Genomic DNA, 26,466 nt, shown 5'->3' on the forward strand with positions numbered 1-26,466 from the left:
AAATCAGAACAGAAACTTTCAATCGTCTGATTATGATCTATATAATTTCGATGATAATAATCCTGTTAAAGCTGTACCAAGGCTAAATGATGAGAAACATGTTATTGAATAATTCTACATTAATATTACCTGCTACATAGGCGATGACAATATAGAGACTAATGGCAAGGGAAAGACAAGAGATGAGAATAAGGAAAATGACGATGATCTTCATCATCTTCATCCTGTCCTGTAAAGTTGTGTCTGGCTGAGCAGCCTTCACCTTGTTGTAGATATTGGGAGAGGAACCCACCATGGTGTCATACAAAGGGTTGTAGCGCTTCCTGTAGGTAAATAAGTATATAGTTTTTGTACACTATGGGAGATATTTATTGCTGAAAATGGTGATACTAAGAGGAGATAATAATATTGAAGATATCTAGATGTTCAACATAATTGCCTCCCCTTACTATTACCTTTTATATGATTGCCTCTCTTTATATGTTAATAGCAAGGGGAGACAAAAATTTAAATATGGAAATACTAAAGGGAGATAATCTTAAATGGCAATATTAAGGGGACTCAATCATATTGAAGATATATACATACAGTGTATCTACATTATTGTTGTCCCTTAATATATCCATTAATTTTATATGATTGTCATAATATAGATCATATATCGACATATAGAATAATTAGATTCATATAGAATATGGAAATACTAAAGGGAGACAACCATATAGAATATACAGAACTTAATCTTATCAACAGGAGTAAATCATATAGAACATGGTGTTACTAAAGGGAGACAATCATATAGAAATGGTTATATTAAGGGGAAACAATTATGTTGAATATATCAAAACATGGCAGTAGTTAAGAGGAGCCAAGCATATATATAATGTGGTAATGTTAAGGGGAGATCATTACCAGTATACAGATGATCATTATACAGAACATGGTTATACTAAGGGTAGTAAACCATCGCTAAACACTGTCATACCGAGAGAGAACCCAACTGATCATGGTTATACTTATAGGATATATTTATAATCACAACTTATTGCAATAATTGAGGAAGACAGTGAACTTATATCATTGCAGAGAACATTTACACAATTTTTTCTTTAACATCTTAAATGCAAATCTAATTACCATTTGTTTACTATTTTTGTGACAACTTTGATATCTTATTCCACTATAAAAAAATCAGCATTATTACAAGACCATAGAACTATGCCTGTAACTAGTTATAATATGGATGAGCTTGCCTTTGGTCTGGGTTGCGTACAATAGCGGCAGTATCCCCAGACTCGGAAGGTGTTTCAGCCGTAATAGTTGTACCTCCTGAGGACTGGTACTCAGAGCAGGACTCGGGGGATGTTTGTCTTCCTCCTTCAGTCCTGCAGAAAAAAAAAAAATTATAAAATGAACTCTTAAAATCACAATTGAACCTTCACAAATAGCTTAAATTAATTGAAACATCAGTGAAACACTTAGAGATCTGGGTACTGGACAAAAGGGAGATACCTGCCATTGTAAATTTTCGACAGAACTAATCATTCACTTTGAACAAATAGGTTTTTTCCACCGTACAAGTTTGAGATAACAAGTTTAGATTGTATAAGTAAATCTTAAGCTGAAACACATATCATATGATTTTTTTTTCCTCATCTTTCTGTTTCATATTTTTTTTATTGCAAAATATTTTTTTTTAATTTCAAATCATACTTACTTGGGATGAGGGAGTTCTTCATATTGGTGACCCTCATAATCAGCATAGTCGTAGTTCTTGACAGTGCTGGCAGGGCGCTTTTTACCGTTAGCTGTAAGCTGGCGAGATGGCGTAGGAGATACATGGATGTCATCAAGGTCAGCCACACCTACAAATATACAATATATAAGTCAGTCATACCTACAAATATACAATATATAGGTCAGTCATACCTACAAATACACAATATATAGGTCAGTCATACCTACAAATATATAATATATAGGTCAGTCACACCTACAAATATGCAATATATAGGTCAGTCATACCTACAAATATACAATATATATATAGGTCAGTCATACCTACAAATATACAATATATATATAGGTCAGTCACACCTACAAATATACAATATATAAGTCAGTCATACCTACAAATATACAATATATAGGTCAGTCATACCTACAAATATACAATATATATATAGATCAGTCACACCTACAAATATACAATATATAGGTCATTCACACCTACAAATATACAATATATAGGTCAGTCATACCTACAAATATACAATATATAGGTCAGTCACACATACAAATATACAATATATAGGTCAGTCATACCTACAAATATACAATATATAGGTCAGTCATACCTACAAATATACAATATATAGGTCAGTCATACCTACAAATATACAATATATATATAGGTCAGTCACACCTACAAATATACAATATATAAGTCAGTCATACCTACAAATATACAATATATAGGTCAGTCATACCTACAAATATACAATATATATATAGATCAGTCACACCTACAAATATACAATATATAGGTCAGTCATACCTACAAATATACAATATATAGGGCAGTCATACCTTCAAATATACAATATATATATAGGTCAGTCATACCTATAATTATACAATATATAGGTCAGTCACACCTACAAATGTACAATATATAGGTCAGTCATACCTACAATATACAATATATAGGTTAGTCATACCTACAAATATACAATATATAGGTCAGTCACACCTACAAATGTACAATATATAGGTCAGTCACACCTACAAATATACAATATATAGGTCAGTCATACCTACAAATATACAATATCTATATAGGTCAGTCATACCTACAAATATACAATATATAGGTCAGTCATACCTACAAATATACAATATATATATAGATCAGTCACACCTACAAATATACAATATATAGGTCAGTCATACCTACAAATATACAATATATAGGGCAGTCATACCTTCAAATATACAATATATATATATATAGGTCAGTCATACCTATAAATATACAATATATAGGTCAGTCACACCTACAAATGTACAATATATAGGTCAGTCATACCTACAATATACAATATATAGGTTAGTCATACCTACAAATATACAATATATAGGTCAGTCACACCTACAAATGTACAATATATAGGTCAGTCACACCTACAAATATACAATATATAGGTCAGTCATACCTACAAATATACAATATCTATATAGGTCAGTCATACCTACAAATATACAATATATAGTTCAGTCACACATACAAATGTACAATATATAGGTCAGTCACACCTACAAATATACAATATATAGGTCAGTCACACCTAAAAATATACAATATCTAGGTCAGTCACACCTACAAATATACAATATATAGGTCAGTCATACCTACAAATATACAATATATAGGTCAGTCATACCTACAAATATACAATATATAGGTCAGTCATACCTACAAATATACAATATATAGGTCAGTCATACCTACAAATATACAATATATAGGTCAGTCACATCTACAAATATACAATATATAGGGCAGTCATACCTTCAAATATACAATATATATATAGGTCAGTCATACCTATAAATATACAATATATAGGTCAGTCACACCTACAAATGTACAATATATAGGTCAGTCATACCTACAATATACAATATATAGGTCAGTCATACCTACAAATATACAATATATAGGTCAGTCACACCTACAAATGTACAATATATAGGTCAGTCACACCTACAAATATACAATATATAGGTCAGTCATACCTACAAATATACAATATATATATAGGTCAGTCATACCTACAAATATACAATATATAGGTCAGTCATACCTACAAATATACAATATATAGGTCATTCACACCTTCAAATATACAATATATAGGTCAGTCATACCTAGAAATATACAAGATGTTGGCTTTTGTATATCAATGTGTTAATTTAACTAGCTGTATATATAGCCCATATACAACGTTTGAACTTTTAGCATTGAATTATCTTTTTATGGCATCTATGGTTGTATAGATGCCAGAGCTTTGCAGACAATGTTCAGAATAAATTGATTGTCTGTAAAACTCTGGCATCTACCCGGTAAATTCGTGTACATGTACATAGATCATAAATGCCATCAATTTTGGGGGTCTCTGTTTTAAGTTGTTGAAGTTAGACCAAGAACATTGTTTATCAACAATGATTTAATCCATAAGATAGAACAGTTATTTTGTCGGTGATTAGTTGACATTTCCATGTCAAAATTAGTGATGCCATAATGGCTATATATAGTACCCATATACCTACACTTCACTTTGGCTTGGTTAATTGTATATAGCATAGTGACAAATGAATGTAAATACTTTTAGGTAAAGACCACAGTGTCCATGTATTAACACACATACTGCACATCAGCTTATCAAACCAATGTAAATATATGTATACAGTAAGTGATATCTTCTAGATTCAACAGTTTGAAAACTTATGACCTGGACAGAAATCATCAGAATAACAAACAACGATGAAATCAAAACAACCAGATACTGCAAAATAAAATCAGAACAAGAACCGAAATCAAAACAAACAAACAAATATTTATGTCTCCCTGTATTGAACGAAGGCCACCAGCAAGTTTGGTATTATAGAACAGCTATAGTTCAATATCAGGTTTTATTGATAAAGCTGTGATGAAATCCATCACTGATCTGTGTGTAATGTTTCCTGGTAAGTTGTACAGGACATTATAGGGTGACCTCTGTCTGTAGCCCTAGACACCACTCCATCTCATGTAGTTGTTGTGTAGGTGTAGGGTATTGATTGCTGCCTCACTGACAGATACATATTCCAAACATTCTCATACAGAAACAGTTTACCATGAGGACCATATATTTTATCACTATGTAAGCTAATCTAGTCTTATTTCTCAGCTACCACTTTAACTTGTCATTCCCACGACCTTGACCTTGAATACCTAAATCATCACCAGTGACTCTCTGTTACTAAAAGAGGGGAATCCCTGAGTTATGTATGAATCATTTTAGATCAATATGACCCTATAAACTTTTCTGTAAGAGTTAGTCACTCATATCCACAGCCAATATTTCTCAATTCATTGCAGAATTAATTACGTAGTGAATTAACCTAAAATTGATAGCTTTTGAAATTATCCATCTGTGATATAATCGATATGATGGAAACATGACAAGATTTTGGAGGATGTGGTATCATAGCTTAATTAGCCTGAACAATTAATTGGAATCATAAAGGACGTCAATTCAGAATAGCATTACATCATCATGGTGCAATTTATAAGATAAAAAATAGCTTTTAGCCATAAATGATTATGACCAATATACAGCTGAATAAAAACATCTTTAATGTGTGTTTCAACATGGGGTAAAATGTGTTTTGATATATTTGTCATACAAAATGTTCAAAGTCTAAATAAAATAACCAGCCTGTGAATTACTGTTAGTTGTATAGATATTTTCTATAGACTGTCTTCACAAGGTTTATTATGATGGTACAAAGTCTAAACAGTACTAACCACAATGATGATATAGAGGCGACTGTTGAAATACTGATGTAATGCGTAATTTTTACAAAACTACCCCTACAATAACCCTGTAATTTCATAATGAACGCTTCCAGTCTCAGAAATAGAAGAGTTCAAATATGTGTGAAGAGGTGATATGAGTTAGGTGTCCCGACTGAAGTTGCTCACATACTATTACCCTACTTAGGAGATGACAAATCTATAAGTATCTTAACTCGCGACCTCCTTCACCGACCTATTCCAATTGTCGGTACTTCAGATTTTTTAACACATTATCATACTCTTACTTTACATCCATCAGGTTCAGTATGAATACACCAGTAGATCTTTAGTGAGAGCATGAACAGAATTTCTTATACCAATGCAAACTTAATTTCTGTTTTAAACTGTCAAAGCCTGACTGATATTTTGTTTTTATGTCCATGCTAAAAACTTTGTACATTTTATTTTGTGTTAAGTCTTGGTGTTAGAAGTTTGTTTGTTTTAGTTTTATGGCCCATCAACAGCTAAAGGTCATTTAGGGCGGAGGAGTCAGAAATTTAAAAACATGGACAGTTCTCTTAGAAAAAGTCCATCAACCTTTATCTGACTGTCAGTATGCAAAAAGTCCACTTACAGCAACCACAAACCATGCAGTTCTGCAGTTTCACTTTCATAAGGGGAAAAACAAGAGGCCCAAGAGGCCTTGATGGTCACCTGAGTGCTGCTACAGAAAGAGCATTGCAAAGTTGGTTCAAATCTATAAAAATCTTTACGTATTAAAATAAACTTTAAAGTTGAACTTTCGTACATGTATTAGGATTTTTACTTTTTATTGTTCATTTTGATAGCTAGTGTATTATGTTACTAAACCTTATGCTTAAAATTCCAATTTGCTTTGCCAACGTAAAACAACAAAACCAAAGTTAAGAAGTCAGTCAGTGTCAGTGATTTTTATAAATTTCACTTTTTAATCTATGGAAATTATTTGGTTCCATCAAACCTGTGGGGTCAGCCAGGTCCAATATGGATATGGTGTTAAAATACTATTTCAGGCTAATTCTAATCCAGTTTGACTCATTTCCTATTAAAACTAAGCAAATAATGTTTATAAATGTGTTTTTCCTATACAAACTATAGTAAACTTGACCCCCTCCCCAGGGGGAAACATGAGACCCCAGGGTCATATAATTCACAATTTTTGTAAAGGACCTTATATTAAGACCTTTCCATCTATGAAGAATATTTGATTCTACCAGTTCCAGAATTTCAGAAGAAGATTTTTGAAGTTTTAGCTTATTTGACCCCTTTTGGCCCCACCCCTAAGGCCCCTGGGAGTTATAGTCATGGAAAATTTGTTAATAGGATTCAATGGCCATTTCATAGGGATAATTATGACAACATTTGACTCATTTCCTTTTACAAATGACCAAATAATGCTTAAAAATGTGTTTTCCCTATATAAACTATAGTAAACTTAACCCCCTCCCCAAGGGGAAACCTGAGACCCCAGGGTCATATAATTCAGAATTTTTGTAAAGGACCTTTAGACCTTTCTATCTATGAAGAGTATTTGATTCCATCACATCTGTGAGAGGAGTAGAAGATTTTTGAAATTATAGTCAATTTTACCCCTTTGGCCTCTCACACAGCCACCAGGGGGGTGGGGACCATATAATTCACAATTTTGATTGGCTTTATGCCTTAAAAGGTTTGTGCAAAATTTCATTAAATTTGCTTCATTGGTTTTTGAGAAGAAGTCAAAAATGCAAATTGTTTACGGACATATGACACACGACGACGGAGGTGACCTAAAAACCTTAAGGATTATTTAATGGAATAAATAAGGTAACTGACACTATACATCTTTGGTGCAATATGAGATTGTATAAGTTGTACATATGGGAATAATTAAACTACAAAAATTACCAGCATGTTACTATGAAACATGTATTTGCATATAAAAACAGCAAAGCACATTTATCATGCACGATCCACAAAAGACCTATTTTTTTTTTAGTATATTTTATACTGCCATGCCATTATATCATATTACACACAGATTACATCAGTTCCGGGATCCCCTTTTCAAAGCAAATTTCCAATGTGTTTTCATGGTGTTTGAGGTTCTCTTAGTTTCACTTAATAGTTTGTCAAATGAATGCACGTGCCGTATAAGAAGTGAAACTTTCTTTTGACACCCATGAGTGCTTCCTATGCATGATCTTTATAATACTTTAAAGGTAGGAGCCTGAAAATTTTACTAGACACTTCAATGATTTATGTCAATATGAATATTTTTAATCATCAGGGTTACCTAAGACTGGAAGTAAAATGTCCAAGTGAACAGTACTTTAAAATTTTGGTTTTATAATGCTACGTATATGTCTTATCAAATATGAAGGTCATTTAATGACTTCTGATGAAGAAAAGTCAAAGTACCATGTACAGAGACAACAAACTTATTTTAAGTTCCTGTAACTATTGTCCTTTTAGCTCATAAACTCTTAATCCAAAGGTAAATGGCTAGTGGTAGAATGTCGGACATCTTAACCACTCAGCCATAATGCTGTTACAATCCAAAGGAGGAATGTAATTGGTAAAATGTTGGACATCTTAACCATTAAGCCATCACAACCCAGAAGTCAGTTTTTATTTTTCAGATCAATCTAAAATAAAATTTCAATATGGCCACCATCACATTTATGTTCTACCAGTGTGATGTAACTGAAACTTGCCTCAAACTTTAGGTTTCAAGATCAGGCTGAGATTTCAATTTGTATCATAAGTATGTGTCTTTAAAAACAAATACCCTTCATACATCTCATTCTTTTAGTTACAAATAAATTCATATAAGTCTTAATATTGTTTGTTGTGGCTGAGTGGTTTAGATGTCCCAACATATTACCACTAGCCCTCAGACTTTAGGTTTCAAGATCAAATCCTACCTCATTTAATGATACTGGCTGTTAATTAAAAATGTAAATAAAACAAACACAAACAAAGAATTGTTGTTTGCATTCATTATTATATATAAACAAATGCATGAGATAAATATGTATTAAAGACTACTGTAATCAGATAAATGACAGCTACATCATGAGGAGTGTATTAATTAGTAATGCTATACTCCTAACTACCAACAGCCATTCCACAGCTGTTCAGAGTAATACGAACCACACTTGGAGTAAGGTAACTTCAGAGAGGGTGTCTTCATCAGCCGATAGTCATTGTAGTAATCATTCTGCATGCTGGCACCGTTTGTGGTACTCAGGAACCGCTTGTGGGTGGTTTGAGGTCCAACGCTTGTTCTGTGACTGTGGTACACCACAGCTAATACATCACAGACAAGAATGTACCAGTCCTACAACTTACTGCCCCCCTGTCAAACTTCCTGTTTACAGCTCCAGTAGCTCCAAAATGAATTACACATGTGGCCGAGGATTGGGGAGGGGTATACACATTCATGTGACAGGTTCTATACTACTGCTGCAGTAGGTCTGGTTCAGGCTAATTTACAGGTTTACTGCAGTGGTCAATACAAAATGTCAATACCACTCTCCTAGACAACAATACCATATATGGCAATGACGAGTAATATATATTCCCTCACCAATTAAATATGACTGGGTGATTTCAAGCACATTAGTATTATGGTCCGAAGGGCATCCTATAATTACTATACACTGTCAGAGCTGCCTCAGTCTCTACTGACTTACTTATATAACTAACAACATCCATCGGTAGATATTGTTATACATACAGGTTTTACGAGTCTGGGTATCTTTATATATGTAATTCAATACTTAAGTATAAGATCTCTGATGTCTGTATAACCACAGCCTATTACAAACATAACATCAACCTGTAACTGTTCCAATGTTGACCTGATAAATCTGATTAGCTGCCTACAATAACATATGGCCAGCTGACCCCAAACCAGACAGGTCCATAACTGTACAGATTATCCTTTAATCACACTAATCTCTCCAATTAGTAGTTCTAACATTCTTACACTTCACCCTATCACCAAACAGCCCTACAGCCCCCAAGTTATTGCCAGTAATGTAAGACTACAAACCATTTAAATTGGTATTAGTCGGCACTCAATTTTCTTAGTAAGTTACCTACATTTTCCAGAGTCCAGATGGCCAGTGAATAAAGGCTTATTAAACCAACAATCTTCTTATGTAATTTTGTAAAATGTAATGGCCAGACCAAGTTTATAACCCTAGACTTTCACAGCACTATACTAAAAAGTGAACTTTCCAACTATTCACCTAGCTGCACTTTGTCAAGCACGATTGATCTAGTCCTATCCTTATACATTTTTTTATCTTGTATTCATGAGGTGGTTGGTGTTTATATACCCAGGCTAACCCAGAGAAGTATATATGTATGTCTGAGGTTAGGAGAGTTGATCTTTATCAACTCTCTGTTGCCACCCTAAGGTGTTAGTGAAGGGCATCAGTACTATCCACTACACTTACACCTGACCAACTATCTATACAGCATTCCTGTAATTTTTGGCATCAAGCAGATGATGAAGATGGGTCACCATGTATACAAGCAGAAACTGCCATATTACGTCTAAGGAAACGAGTCTAAACATGTACAATAGTATATGGAGGCAGCTACTGATTTTTCTCTAGGACTCAGGTTTTCTTAACCAATAAAACTTAAGACATCTGTGATTTTTGGCATCAACAAATAATGAAGATGGGTCACCATGTATACGAGCAGAAATTGTCATTTTATGTAGTTTTGTGTGTCTAATTGAAAGAGTCTTAACATGTACAGTATAGTACATAGAGGCAGCTTCTGATTTTTTCTCTGGGACTCATCACCAATAAAACAAAAATAAAAAGACATATTCCTATCAGTGTTTGTATAGCTGTTCAAACACAGACAACACTGCATGGTCATCTTATCAACATAAGATTTAATTTACATACAGTTATAAATGTAAAGGATGACAATGACAGCCTGTACAACAGTTTGGATCTATACATCAGGATTACACACTGTGGGTAATGTCTAGACATACATTGTGGTTTGGTACACAAGTCAGGTAAACAACATTTAGGATCAAATGCACCAGCACACTTGTATTATATATATCTATTATATGTACACAGGCATGATTTCCCTGCAACTCAAGTATGAAGTTATCCGTAATACATGCCAACTTCTTGGAATTTCCAAGGGGGAACTACGCATGTTAAAATGTCAAGCTCCAGAAAAAAGACTTTAACACAAACATAACACACCTTAAGCTTGTGAACAACATTTAACGTTGCTTTGTCTGCTAGACCACAAAATAAATATGTCTCCTGTGGTTAGAATTCAGTGTTATTTTTTATACCTTACAAACAATGACAAACTGCAAACTAAAGTTTAAATTGGTTTGTGTTTAATATTCTATTAACAACTTAACTATGGTCAAAAAAGGATATGTCACTGGTTTTAGATCAAATTTGGTCAGAGTTCACTGAGGAAAATACCTGACCTACAGCCACAGCTAAGGCCATTAACTGGCCCATGTAGGTCTCAAACTCATGACATACAAGCTTAAGAATTAAGAAGTCTGATATTGTTCAATGTTTGACACCTTAACTGCTTGGCCAATGTGACCCCTATTGAGAATAAAGCATCTACCTAATTTTATCAAACCTTATAGTAGCCGGGATCATAGGTCAAGCATGGAAACTACCTACCGATAAGTAAAGTATATGTATAAATTTAATAATAAAATTTCAATCTAAAGGCAACATCCTGATGTAAATTATTTAACAAGTTTTTCAAAATCAAAACCCAAAGTTAATTAAATTAGGTTATGATCAAACCAATTGAGAACTGTAGATGTAAAGTTCCTGTGTCTTTTGACTGATACAACATATGTATCCTTTAAAGGTAGGATGACTCATAAAAATCTTAATTCAATTAATTTTATTAATTTACAGCTGAGAACTTTTGGAAGGGGGATATATAAATTAAAAGTTTTCAATATGTAGTTTAATAAAATGAATCAATTCAGAATTGTTCAGCCTTGACCAGCTGAAATAAGGTGAATCACAAACATTGTATCTCCATGGATTAACAAGTATTTACCTTTTGTGTCCTTTGGATGAGACGACATACACATGTAGTTGTAATTCATGTCCCTGTATTACAGCAGTGTACACTATATCACCATCAGCGTGACGTTATAGAATGTTACTCCAATGAAGGACGTTAAAATCAGTCAAGCATATCCACTTTACTCATCTATAAGCATACATCAAACTGATTTGTGTGCTTAAACTTTAACAACCTGACAGAGAAAGTTGTACTAAAGATTTTTTATCTCGGTTATAAAGTTTTGTCCCAGGTTGGACTGGTTTGACTTACCTGTGCATTACAGGTATACATATCTAAACATATGTATACAATACAGGTATTGACATACTGGGCCAATGACACAATACAAGTACAGCTGCTACCTAAGTAGACTTTAACACAAGTAAAGAAATCAAATAATCAAGTCACAAAGAACATAATTCAAATTCCAAAAAGGAGATTCCCAGGTAAGGAAATCTCGTTAGCTTACCTGGTGTCCCCAGAAGTGGATCCTGGGGTTCAGGTGGCTCCATGCTGTTTCGTGTTCCTGTGTTTATACACCGTCCCGATAACGGGGTGTTTTCCGGCAACAACTCTAGGTAGGGCCTACCATTATACCATACCGTCCCCATTGGTTAGGTGCAACCATGTGATACGCACTATATATCCTATTTAATAAGTATTTTCTACACTGTGTTTGATCTTACACTCCATAATTTCAAGTTAATAGACATATATACCACAGAGATATTTATCAAATTCCATTGTATTTAGGTTACTCTGAGTACAAAATACAAATGTCGCTCGTAAAATCTCCGGACACCTATATAAATCAATCACAGGTTGGTAAATAGTGAAGTTTCTTTTCCAATCCCATGATTTTAATCCATTATATTGCTCACATTTTCAATTGCCATCTAATGATCTTCGATTTGTAATAGAAAATCCAACTGCTTTTCTCCGATTTCATACTTGGAACCATGAAGTCTATAATGAGTACTTAATCCAAAAATAGAACACCAAAAATACCAAACCAGTGACCCAATCACAGTGTACACATGGTTGTAATAATACTAGTATTTTAGCCAAACGACTGTAAGGTAGCTGATACTGTGGGCTAGATTGTGGCTAAGCAAACAAATGTCTATAGAAAGGCTGACCCCAGTACACAACACACACCTTTATCAGAGGTACAAAGACTAGGACAGCTGCCTCACACAACAGATCTACTGGGACGCTCAGCTAGTCCAATTTGGCACCAAACAATTGTATGAAGTTGGACCAGTTGGAGTGGGCGAGTGATCACTGTTAGTACACGTGCCTAAGCATTAGCCTTGATTCCTAGTCAGCCTCAGTATCCCACTATATAGCCAGGCTTCATACCTATACAATCTCCTGTCAGGGTGTGGGGTGTAACAATGGAGGTAGGATAGACCAACTCTCTTATCACAAAAGACATCATATTGAACTTCAACACAAAATCAATATCATTTTACATCATCTAAGTTAGATCATGGACGTGAAAACCTAACAAACAACACCAGTTATATTTCAGCTACATTGTGTAACCTCATTGCTTGATGGAACAAATCACTGTATAAAATATTTTTTGGAATTGGTGGGCGTCTGGGCGAAGGTTTTGATCCAATCTTGAAATATCAATAAAACTGGATATGATCTCATTTATATCCAGACATATGGAAAAAGTTTATCACAATCCTTAGTTGAGAATAGTGACAAAAGAATAATTTCTATTCAGCCTTGAGATTCATTTCAGGAGCTTGCTCCTCTACAGTGTGCAGTTTTGCTGATTGATCTAACTGGCATGCAAGACAAGTAGTAGGCATCAATTGAAATGTGTCTTATCTGTATTCAGTTTTATTTTTAAAATCTACGTTAGACATGATGATTCAATGTAACTTAACTCCTCCACCCCTGGAGACAAATTAAGACTCTTCTAAATCAAAGACTAGACCAGTCCATTATGAAATTCTGTCTTTCAATAATTATGCTGGACAAATCTTAAAACTGCTATAAAGTTAACAACATAATATTTATATATTAAAGTTAAAATTTTACAAAAATATTTCACTGAAATCTTTGCCAGTAACGTTTAATACTGACAATGATGAATAGATACCCACTTAGTGTATTAATATACTGGTATAGTAACAGGGCCCACCTGTAGCTATCATTAATAAATCTAAAGGACTTGCCTGCCATTTTCACAGATACATGTACGTTCGATCCACAAATATTGTGAAATAAGGTGTACCAGTGAAGTTTAGAATAATTATAAAAGGGCTTTTATGTGAAATATTGAATTATCATTACAGCGCCATAGCTAATTCACTCACTGTCCACTGTCATTTGCTGACAGTATGAAAAGGAACATGGGGAGGGAGTTACAGGTAAATATTGGTATAAACACGGTCATTGTCATAAACATTTTCAACATTGAAAAATAAAACATATTTTTGAGTAAATTTCTAAAGGATTGTATACAGACTACATACTGTAGTGAAATTCAAATTTCACATGCATTCGCCTGATATAACAATGCTGTTATTTGAAAATTTATATTTTAATGTAAATTTTGAGCTTATAGTCACTTGTCATGATCAAAATTTTTAAAGTAATCTTGATATTTGTGGAAAGTTTTGTACATTTACTTTTTAAAATCCAAAAGAAGGAGGTCAGTGGAATCACCTTGGAATACATCTAATACCCCCGTAACATTTTAAAGAGATATCTATCACGTTTGGGTGAAGATTAAGATAATCTTGTTACATTGCACATCTTCTGTGGGTTAACTGTTTAAAAGTCATCCCTTTGATAATTATAGCTTATGAGTATAGAAGGTTCACACTAATCTGACAATTCCACAGGTTTTAATATCAGATCATATACAAATGTAGTCAGAAAATTATTCAAAAGAAATTGCCAACAGCACCCCTCTATGACACCAAAGATTGTATGTACAGGACCCAATTTCATCATCTAAGGAATTCCTGAACTTTGAATTAATACATATATATCAACTATCCATAAAAAAACATTACTATATAGAAGTAAGGAAAACATCTTATGTTAAGGAGCTTTAACTTTTGTAATGTTCTCCCTAGGGAAAAACTAGGTTAAGGAATATTGATGAAACTGGGCCCAGGAGTAAAACCATGCCACTAGTATTGATACTTGGTTAAGTTAGTACCAGAAATCTGTTCCATGTTGGTAGTCACAATCCATAAGAGGAAAGTTAAGGATAGAATGGTGTACACCTTAAACCAGATTTAAGTCATTTTATTATATAATACAGCTTTGTTTTCTTAACAGAAAAACTAAAAACCTGAATTCATTCATTGAACAACGATGACTGCTTTTAGTATTTAAGAAATACTCTGAAATAGCACAGATGAAGCTATTAATTCTGTCTGAATCTACCCCAGATCATTTGATCTTGTCTCTCTAATTACTAACAAACTTCAATCTATTTCCAGAAATTGCTGATTGTGACAAAAACGACTAACATACCATGTTCGACTAATTCTGTCGTTTGTCTTTTGAATGTCTGATATAGATCAATTCTGCCACCCACACTCTATTGGCTAGTGTTGTCTGAACAGGAATCCTCTTCTGTCTCTGTGGCTAAGTTAGAGGAATCAATCAGCAGATTACTATCTTTATGGGCGGGATATATCTACACAAAATAGGATGATTGGTGAGCTGTTTTAAGGAGATCTCTTTATATAGACATCCGTTGTACCTTTCAAACAGGTACCTCACCCACACAAACATTAAAACACTAACGTCCGTGACACCGTCATCAGCTAGCAGTAATGTAATGAAATAACCCATTCACCACAGTAATATAATGAAATAACCCATTCACGATTTTAATTTCATAATGAACTGATCCACTCTAAAACAGGAAGAGTTCAAATGTATGATTAGGGGTGAATTAAACAAAGGTGTGTATGATCATTTTTCAGTAAACAATTGAAATGCATGTTAATGCTTGACAAATAATGATATCAGAGTACAAACAATTTTGTTTTCCATGAAATGAAAATACACACTGTCCGCCCATACATTTTTCAGTTTGGATCAATATATGTCCTGGTGACAGAAAAACAAGCTGTATGTACCCAGTACTGTCAATGTAATAGTATACCTTATATTTAACCAAACAACATGTCAACTTGGCCTTATGTACAGCGTGTAAGTAAAAACATTGATATTTTTCTGTGATTTATAATTTTGAATTCAAATATGAAGCAAAACTAGCTACTAATTAAGGTTACTCAATGCTTTAAATATGTTACAATATATACATATGGTATAATTATGTAATTCAAATCAAGAATTTATCATAGAAATTCTAGTTCTTCTTCTCCATTTTTTCATTCTTTGTGGGCTTTTTTGATCAGCAAATGTTGCCAAATAGGACTGCTCACAATTTTTTCTAATGGAATCAATAGAAAAGAAACCATGTACTAGAGTTATCTCCCATAGCATTCCTCATTGCACCATTAAACAATAAAACCTGATCCATTATCATTGATACTACACTGAAACAGTCACCATTTATGGACAATTCACTGAACAGTTGTTACATTGAAATGTCAACTGTAAGACATACATGCATCCTCTTCGTTTGATGAAAGGGGTACAAACCAGGGCGGGACAGGCATTGATAAGTCAATTACATTACAACCATGGTTTATTTTGGTTAGTTCTAGTTTTACAAATTACGTTCTATAATAAATTTAACAACAAGGGTCTTTTAAGGACATGCCAGGTATCTGTTGGTGGAGGAAAGCCAGAGTATCTGAAGAAAAACCACCAACCAGTGGTCAGTATCTGGCAACTAGCACTGACTCAGTTACCATGGCCCCAAAAATGGTCTAGATCTGTGTATAAAATGTATTGGTTAGTAAAACATATACACTGCTGGGAGTTTGTCAAGCTAACCAGACTTAACAAGTGTGTCCTGGTCCATCAAAGATGGCTATGACCAATTAAGTGTTTTTGTCAGGAACCAAGAGAACATCATCCCTGGTATCTGTATTGTGTGACTCGCTAAGAGGGGTGACAGACACAAGATGGAGGTTACGGACTCCCACAAAATCAATACACAACTCAATTAGGTCCCTCACAAAAACGAGCCCAAAGAATTAGCTTCCAATGCATCAGTGTGACAGTTTCTCTACAAATATTACACTGTATAGCTTCAGTGTCAGCCTATCTCTTTACATCGATCTGAAGAAAGTATTAGTTTTACATTTTTCATCAGTTCTTTGACAATTTAATTCATTGGAATACATAACACAGACACCATGTAGATATGTGATGATCTAACTCACGATGAGGAGAACGCTGGAATCTAGACACATTTAAATCTATATAGATACATTGTAGCTCTTCATGTTTCATTAAACATAACTTCAAGATTGGCAAAGGTTCACAAACAGCACAATCAACGGGAACACATTTTTGAATTCTACATATATTGAGGCATGCATCATAAATGTCTGAATGGGTTTAATTTGGTCTTATTAGTTAGACACTCCACCAGAAGACATTACACAGACAGCAAAGCCAGTTAATTACGAAAGAAGATGAAAATTATTTACCTGAATCAAAACGGTTGGCCTTTGGGTTGTTCTTCACGTATCTTAGACCAGGCACAGCATGTGGCTTATTGGGTGGAACAGAGGTCATCTTGACCATGTCCTGACCTTGACCCTGAGGGTCAGGGTGTAAATAGTCCTCTATGTCCACCCCCTGATTGGCGATCCCCTGACCACCATCAGAACTCCTACTTCTGGGTTTATCATATTCCATGATTACACTGCTATGAAGACCACAGAGACTGTTGACCTCAGATGACCTTGGGATTTGACACTATGGCTAAGACAGGGAGAATGGAGTTTGTTCCATCCAATTTACAGCCATGTGAGATGCACTAGCCTTAGTGTGAAGTTAGGGTTCACTGGCCACAGGTCCTTCTCCACTACCTGGAAAGTTAACAGGTCCATCATTGTTACAATCATGTTTTACCTTCTAAACAACCACAACAGGAAATAATTTAAACCACATCTCTTTTTTTTCTGATTCAGACCACGATAAATTGCTGTACTCACAAGGATATAAAAAGATAATTGTATGCATAGGTTTTACCAAGACATTCAATCGTTTTTATTTCATTTTCAAACTTGATTTAATTTTGAAGAAATAAGTTTATTTTAATCTGTGTTTCTGGTTTGGTAACAACAGATATAAAGGGCATATATACCTGTATGTTCTAGGTGTTGGTGGTCAGCTTCTGTTGTTGGGAAAAGTATAGGACATTTTAATCTAAACACTTTTCTGTTACAACAATAGCTAAGCACTCATGATCATCAATGACCAGTAGAGGAAAGCCAGAGTTCCCACTGAAAAACTACTGACAAACGGCCTGTTACATGACCCTGTCACAATTAAGGTCTTGGTTCTCAAAAGAGTGAAAAACTACTGACAAACGGCCTGTTACATGACCCTGTCACAATTAAGGTCTTGGTTCTCAAAAGAGAGGTGGACTTGGCTTGTGGAAAATATCGAACACTTCAGATGCATATATATGGTAGTATGAATGTACACATGATCGGTAGATAAAGTACAGAATTTGAAACAACTATTAATCTTAATGATGTCACAGCTTTGTTTTAAATGATAGGTATAATTTAAAAGGACAAATTGACACAGATAAAATCATGTATAAATTTACAATACTAGTGAATTTTCACCATGAAGGATTAGAACAGACGCAAAATCTCTCAAATCCTTAATTAACAAAAACAATTATATCTCTTGCTGTTGTCATAATCCATTAAAACATAATATAGTATTCAATATTCAAGAGGTTAACGCATTTGATTCATGAAAATGTATACCCCATGTGGTAAGAATTATTTGTTAAAAAGACATGAGACCTGACTTTTTGGTGTGTGATAGGGTCGTCACAAACACAATTTAAGTCACCTAAATTGAAGAAGAGTACTTACTTAAGATGGGCTAACAGGATATGATAACACACTTTTCTATGTCAATTGAGTAATGTTTTGACCTTACATGACCTTTACAAAAACACAATGAAAGTGAATCTCGCAACATGTCCCCTTTAGCATTAGGCTTCTACGTACTTAATTGTACTTTTGACACGGAAATCGAGGACCTCTTACAAACATTCATGTGACTCTCGTATAATTGAGTGAATATCGTCTCGACCCAGTGACATAGTCTTCCATTAAAATCAACTGACTGTGCACAGACTCCCACAATTCATAGTAAATACAAATTTTGATATGTCATCCCCCACATACCCGCGGTAAGGGGTCAAAAATGTTTCAATAGTTCAGTTTCTTTTTATCTGGTGTACATGTCAGGCAGAAAATAATTTCCAGAAAACATTGAAATAAAAATGCTGCGAAAATCAGTTGGTTTATGGTAATGCATTAGAATTAAGGTGTATCATATGATTTACCCTGAATTTAACACTTCATTTTGCCCTTTACTTGAGGATGTCAATCCATTACATCACAAGTATGTAATATATATATATATATATATATACACAAAGACTACAAGGTTCCCTATGTAGTTCCTATGGTTATAATCTAAATGAAGAGTTTTTTGGCACAGAACAAGTTGTTTACCAGTTTTAGGTTCAACAGGACTGAAAGGTGTTGATCATTTGGTAATACATGATACAACAAGAGGCCCAAGGGCCTTAACGGTCATCTGACTATCTTGGCAACAGCTGTATAGGAAAATAATTAGATATGGTGTCATGGTAGCCATCTTCAATCTGGGATCAACCAGAGATATAACAATACTTTGACAAGATCATATCAGCCGCATTTCATGTTTCAAGTTTCAGTTAAATTGCACTGGTAGAACTTGAGAAGAAGTTCAAAATGTGTTTTCAAGATGGCATCTGTGGCAGCCATCTTGGATTATCTGTGGCAGCCATCTTGGATTTTGGATCGACATAAAATATAACAACACTTGGTCGGGACCATGTCAGGATCATTTCATGCAGGTTTCAGCTTAATCACACTGGTAGAACTTGAGAAGAAGTTCAAAATTCAAGATTTTGGAATATTTGACTCTCATGACCTTGAAAGTAGGTCAAGGTCATTCATTTCCACAACTTTGATAGCCCTTTATCTCAGCATGCTACTGGACCTTTCGGCTAATTAAAAGGTGTAGTTAAAAGATTTTAGCTTAATTGACCCCTGTGACCTTGAAAGAAGGTCAAGGTAATTCCTTTTTATAACTATGGTAAACCTTCATCCCAGCATGCCACCAGCAAAATATGAGTATCCTGGACGTTTGGGTTAGTTAACAAAAATTGTTCAAAGAATTTATCCTATTTGACCCCTGTGACCTTGAAAGAACGTCAAGGTCATTAATATTCACACCTTTGGTAGCCCTTCATCCCAGCATGCTACAGGCCAAATATGAGTACCCTGGACCTTTTGGTTAGTTAGAAGATGTTGTTCAAAGATTTTAGCCTATTTGACCCCTGTGACCTTGAAAGTAGGTCAAGGTCATTTATTTTCACAACTTTGATAGCCCTTCATCCCAGCATGCAGCAGGCCAAATATGAGTACCCTGGACCTTTTGGTTAGTTAGAAGAAGTTGTTCAAAGATTTTAGCCTATTTGACCCCTGTGACCTTGAAAGTAGGTCAAGGTCATTAATTTTCACAACTTTTGTAGCCCTTCATCCCAGCATGCTACAGGCCAAATATGAGTACCCTGGACCATTTGGTTAGTTAGAAGAAGTTGTTCAAAGATTTATGCCAATTTGACCCCCGGTGACCTTGACAATACGTCAAGGTCATTAAGTTTCACAACTTTTGCAGCCCTTCATCCCAGCATGCTACAGGCCAAATATGAGTACCCTGGACCTTTTGGTTAGTTAGAAGAAGTTGTTCAAAGATTTTAGCCTATTTGACCCCAGTGACCTTGAAAGTAGGTCAAGGTCATTTATTTTCACAACTTTGATAGCCCTTCATCCCAGTATGCTACAGGCCAAATATGAGTATTTTGGGCCTTACGGTTATTGAGAAGAAGTTGTTTGAATGAAAAGTTTACGCACGGCGCACAGCGCACGGCAGACGGCGAACGGTGGACGGCGGACGACGGACGACGACGGACGGTGAATGATGACTATAGGTCATCCTGACCCTTTGGGTCAGATGACCTAAAAATGCTCCTACCCCACCACTATCAAAGTGGGAGTGAACATGATGGAATGGGATGTACAATGTACATGGATGCTTAACAATATGCCCCCCCTCTCATCTCCAGTTTGATGTCAGGGAAGGGGAAGGGAGTAATTCTATATGTTTATATGTCTGTCTGTCAGGTAATTTAACGATGAGAACTGATGTGCAGTTCATTGAAAATGCATAATTATAGAAAGTCTTCATGATCAATGTATCTAAATGTTGAAAAAATATCAACATCAAATGTTTTCAAATAATGTAACAAAATGAACAAGAATTGTAAGCTCCCTCTCCCAGCACATGAAACATTACAGAATAAATATCATTTTAAAACAAGTTTAATGTCACTGTACCTGTCAACAAGCTGTCAAGAAGTTTGTATACGTTTAAAACTTTGGAATAACAATGGTGCTAGAAACAAACATGGAATCCTGGAGTGTGACCAGCTCCCTATCCAGATGTTACTGCTGCTGACAGATACATGGACATTTTACATCTGTAAACATTCCTACATATCGCTGTATACATGTAACAGAACCTTTCCCAGTACAGCTGTATGTACCACTTCTACATAAGGTCAGCCTCCGAGCTACAAAAGTTGATAATGGCATATTACGCAGCAAATATTTTGAAGGGAAACTAATTTGTGCACATGAACATTTCATACTAGACAGTAGGGTTCCCATGGATCCTCAGCATTTTAATGTAATCTAAAGTAATCAGCTATCTTTTCAATCTCAATTGTGAACATGTGAGCTTTCATACTTGAAGCTGATTTTTATATATCACATAATAATTTAACATAATAACACTCTGTTTAGTACTTATTCTTTAAATGTCAAAAAATAATAGCTCCACAGACTAGTGGCATCCTGCACATGAAACAGATCAATAGATTAATAAGTCCAAAATTGGTAATATGTACTATTAGTACTACACCTATATCATATGGTATTATGGCAATTTGTATCCAGTATAAACACTATTTTACCAAAAGTTTTAGCTGTGTTTCCTTGAAGTCTTATCATAATTGTTAGAGAAATTACCCTTGTGGCTAATTCCATCATGTTTGATTTTGTCCATGCAAAAAAATCTTACATAATATCATATATTTAGTACAGCGTAGTCTTAATTGAAACCCATTGAATGAAGTGTCTATCAAACAATGCCAAGAAAGATAATCCAAACAAAATAAACTTGTTTTACCTCAAGAAAAGATGTACATAAAATGAAGATACTAGTACATTTATCTCAAATTAATTACGACAAAAGAATATACTATAAAAACATACAAGAATTTTAATGAAATCTAAAAATATATCCTAGATATACCGTATATATTTTGTACAAAACATCAAGAGTCAAGAAGTTTTATTTAGAGTCACATACATGAAGAATATAATAACATTAGCACTGTAGTACTCTTCTTGGGACAAACATATGTAAAAATATCACAGTACAAACAGGTAATATATATATAGACAGACAACAATTTAACTATAACAAGCATGCAATATATCTATACATGATATTTAGTTGGATGTATCTATGTATCTAGTTGAATGTATACATAGCATGACATTATGTACTGGTAATTGATCACAATTTTTATCTACCTAATTTGTATATACTGTATAACTAATTTGTATATCTACCTAATTTGTATATCCTAATTTGTATATCTACCTAATTAATTTGTATATCTTATTCTAACTAATTTGTATATCTAACTAATTTGATCTCAGCCACTGTAAATTACAATTTTGAATTACAATTTCAAAGTACTGGTACAAAAGATCTAAATAATCTATATCTAAAGGATTTTCATTTTGCTTTGCTCGGATGTTACCTAAAATTAAAATTGAGTCACAGACTTGAAATATTTGACTGAATAAAAGTAAGTTAATAACTGATGATTTGTTATACAATACAACTTGTCTTATCCGGACTTAATCTAATCCAGATCCCTGTCTATTTCAGATTAATTGTATGGCATTTAATAGTTTATAGTAATTAAAACCTGGAACTTGGCTAAACCAGTCAATTATGCTGATCACAGAATCTGATTTAGACAAGTTAATACTGAAGTAGACAATGTTTAAAAAGTCCCAAAAAAAAAATGAAAAAAAAAAATGAATTGTTATACATAGTCAACAGACTTTTTTTTTTAACCTTTTGGTTCTGAACATATATATATTTGAAAATAAAACTTGAACGAACTCAACAGAAATACCACTTCAAATCATTATGGACCTACTTTGAAAACACTCTTTTGACACACTTTATTTGTAAAGTTCCAATCTGGCCAAATATATATATTATGTCACCAACAGACAGTCACATGTTACCAGTTATTGTAGGGTATTGAAATGCACATTGGCATTTTGTCAGTATATACAAGGGAGGTAAAGATAAGTTAGATATAGAGACTTACAAAGATTCTATTTAGGTTCCTTCAGTAAATGTCATTTGTGATCATGCACATGTGTGTAAAGTTAAATAACATACCAATGATATTTCATGGTGAAATGTATAGTCTATAGATTGATGATACTGAGGTGTCAAAACCATCCAAGAATAAGAATATCAATATCATATCCTCATTGACATAGATAATGGTTTTCATAATATCACCAAAACGAAGCATGGAAATTAAAGGGACAGCACATTTATACATATGATATATATATTTAAAGGGAGATCAAGAACTTATGATTGGACAACTTCTTGAGTTCTGAGCATTAGCCTACATATGACTGCTGTGTTTGCCTACATATGACTGCTGTGTTTCATAAAATTTGCGGTGTCTCCTACAACAAGTGGGCATTGATCATTGCTGAATTGCTTCTCATTTACAGCAATACATTCCTGAAACTAACAAACTAACCAAAAAGATCTGTAGCTGAGCTGCCTTCAATACCGAAGATAGTGCTCAGGAGTAGTAGTTGCTGGATTTAGTCACATTTTTGGAGGTGTAGGCGAAAGTCCTCCACATCTGCAGATGTCACACAGATGTACATTACTTAAGTTGTTCCACTCTGATGGTCCAGGGAAAAAAATTGTTTTTAAATATTTCACTGCTGGTGGTGATCGTTTTGTAAGATTTGAGTGTTTTTGTCTTGTTATCGAGTAATTAGGGGTGATGAAGTTCTCAGAGGGGATTGCTACTAGGCCGTTGATAACTTTATACAACATGATGAGACGACATTCTTGTCATCTTTCTGCCAGTGGAGTGAGATGCTATTTCTCCATCATGGCAATTACGCTCGATTTTCTGCTATAATCATTAAAGATGAATCAAGTTGCACGTCGTTGGCCTGCTTCAATTTTGTCCTCAATTTGACACCTTGTAGATTTGGAGCAGTTTAAATAGTTTCCTTTGGGCGATCTTTCGTAAATACAGATCTAAATTGTTTAACATTTCAGCTTTCGAGGGGCTATCATTGTGCAGAGAGCCATCTCCGAGTAAAAATACATTTTTCTCATTGAATACTACATTGTGTATCATTTTAATGTAACCTTCAAATAATGATAAAAAATGAACAATAAACAAATAAATAATACATTCATTGATGACAAAGTCCCTGCATGTACGTTATCTTTATGACAGAATAAAGGAGTGTTTATTACCGGTACATACATGTACATGGGTATATGGCTAATGATATATATGCTTGAATGAAAATATTCTTCTAGTTTAATTTTGACAATATTGAGTCATGACTTAAAACATATATTCATATCCTTACAATGCAAATATACCTACCATACAATAGATTCCACTTGTTTTGTTTGCCGTGCTCTTTGCCTCGAGCCAATACTACATGTACATCTCCAAATATACAACAGCCAAACTATGTATGACTGTTATAATGGTATAAACTGTGCCACAGTAGGACAGAATATGGTACAGCTGATGTAGAGCACAATCAATGATTCTGTGGGGGAATGTACCTCTGTATTACTGTAAATTCTAGTCACTCTCCCAATATATCATCTATATAATTCCTCCATACGGCGACACATATACACTTAACATATACTCCATAAAAGGTTCTCCGTACGATGCACTTGATCGCTCATGTGGTCATAATAATGATGTGAACTTCATATAGACAAAATCATTTACAATACACAAAAACATTACACTGATTCAGACACTGATATTGTCAGAATTACCAAAACACCTTACAGTAAGGTCAAAGGTTTTAGGTGAGGTTAAAGGTAATGGATCTCTGTGAACTCCACCAAACACCTTCTCACACATGACAGGTAACAGTTATACAGGTAAATACAACTACCTGTCTGGTGCTACAGGTGACATGGTTACTCACCTGTAATGGATAGGAGATGACATGCTTTGGCCCGAGGCCTAGCCTCCACAAACTGGTGTCTGATCCGCGCCATCACCGCCACCCAATTAGAATGGCATTCACCAACTAGTTTAACAAAAGTAAGAAAATACTTTTTTCAATAAAGAGTTTGTATACTTGCTATTAAATTAACTTATGTATTTCAAATTATTGTGTTTGTTAAACTAAACCTTTGATTACTTATTTTATGTATGATAAAATTCATGTATACACATACAATACAACTGTATACAGAAATGTATTTTAATTTTGAGTGTACGTCCTTCATTACACCAGTACCTGTTATTGGTTCAATATTGGTACAGTGGTTTTTTTTATATAAATTATGAAATATCACAATAATCTTGTATTTATCAATCTTAATAAAAATATCTTTCTCATAAACTATCACTCAAAGTCATGTAGATCTTTTAATTTTAATATGAAATCATTGTACTGTAAAAAGCAAAATTAAGTTTCCCCCAAAATAAATTATATGATGATTTATATCATCATATGGAATTCAAAGAAATGTAATTAATTCTCATTTGTTTTTACCGCGGATTCACACAGTTTGTAAACAAAATTTCTTTCATACCCAGATGAAGTTGAAAAATAGTGACAGCAATGCTTAAATATTGGTAACATTAAGTTATTCTTTTCATATTTCAATTTTAATGGCTTATGAACTTTTAACCTTTATTTATTTTATCTGTATAGAAATCAGTTACAATTCATTCTGAGATATGTGTAGTGAGTACCAGTGTCAATGATCTCTTAAAACTATTAAATAACGAGATGAATAGATGAACGCAATGTTTTAGATGTACGCTGTATTTATAACTATATTTTATACATTTGTATTAAACTAAGTAAAAGGTGCTAGCTAATCTAGCCACAATCAAAATGTTAAAATCATTTGTAATCTCTTTTACCATGCATATTTTAATAATTTGATTTCATATGTTGAGGTTATTTTTCCATAGACCAAAAGAATTGTACGTCATGTATTATGACGCATTAATACAAAACGTTTTTGCAGGGGATTTTAATCAGGGCACAATCATTGGCCAAATTGGATAAGATATCAATGCGCCACAACTCAATTTGTTTTATTGTAAAAGCTAAAATTACGGAAATTTATGCCTTTTAGTACCTGATTGAGTTATCTGAATTAAATCA

The 26,466-nt window shown here is 34.0% G+C and overlaps 1 protein-coding gene across 7 annotated transcripts in view; it reads right to left on the reverse strand.

Annotated features, from left to right (window-relative positions):
• The window catches only part of LOC138318417 (uncharacterized), a 31,753-nt gene extending 6,382 nt beyond the window's left edge, over window positions 1–25,371 (reverse strand). The window contains exons 1-5 of one of the 7 annotated variants that reach the window (XM_069260747.1): window positions 25,267–25,371; window positions 17,293–17,676; window positions 1,718–1,865; window positions 1,254–1,385; window positions 130–323 (exon numbers count right to left, since the gene is read on the reverse strand). In XM_069260747.1, the coding sequence (XP_069116848.1) occupies window positions 130–323; window positions 1,254–1,385; window positions 1,718–1,865; window positions 17,293–17,503 (685 nt within the window). In that variant the 5' untranslated portion in view covers window positions 17,504–17,676; window positions 25,267–25,371. Of the gene's footprint in view, window positions 1–129; window positions 324–1,253; window positions 1,386–1,717; window positions 1,866–8,737; window positions 9,296–11,671; window positions 11,884–12,149; window positions 12,939–17,292; window positions 17,677–21,285; window positions 21,415–24,694; window positions 25,057–25,266 lie in introns of those variants that run through there. The other 6 variants (XM_069260753.1, XM_069260745.1, XM_069260748.1 and 3 more) reach the window with 6 other exon arrangements.
• Between the last annotated feature and the right edge of the window lie 1,095 nt (window positions 25,372–26,466).

Source organism: Argopecten irradians, chromosome 3, assembly GCF_041381155.1.
Source record: "Argopecten irradians isolate NY chromosome 3, Ai_NY, whole genome shotgun sequence".
In the NCBI taxonomy this organism is placed as follows: Eukaryota; Metazoa; Mollusca; class Bivalvia; order Pectinida; family Pectinidae; genus Argopecten; species Argopecten irradians.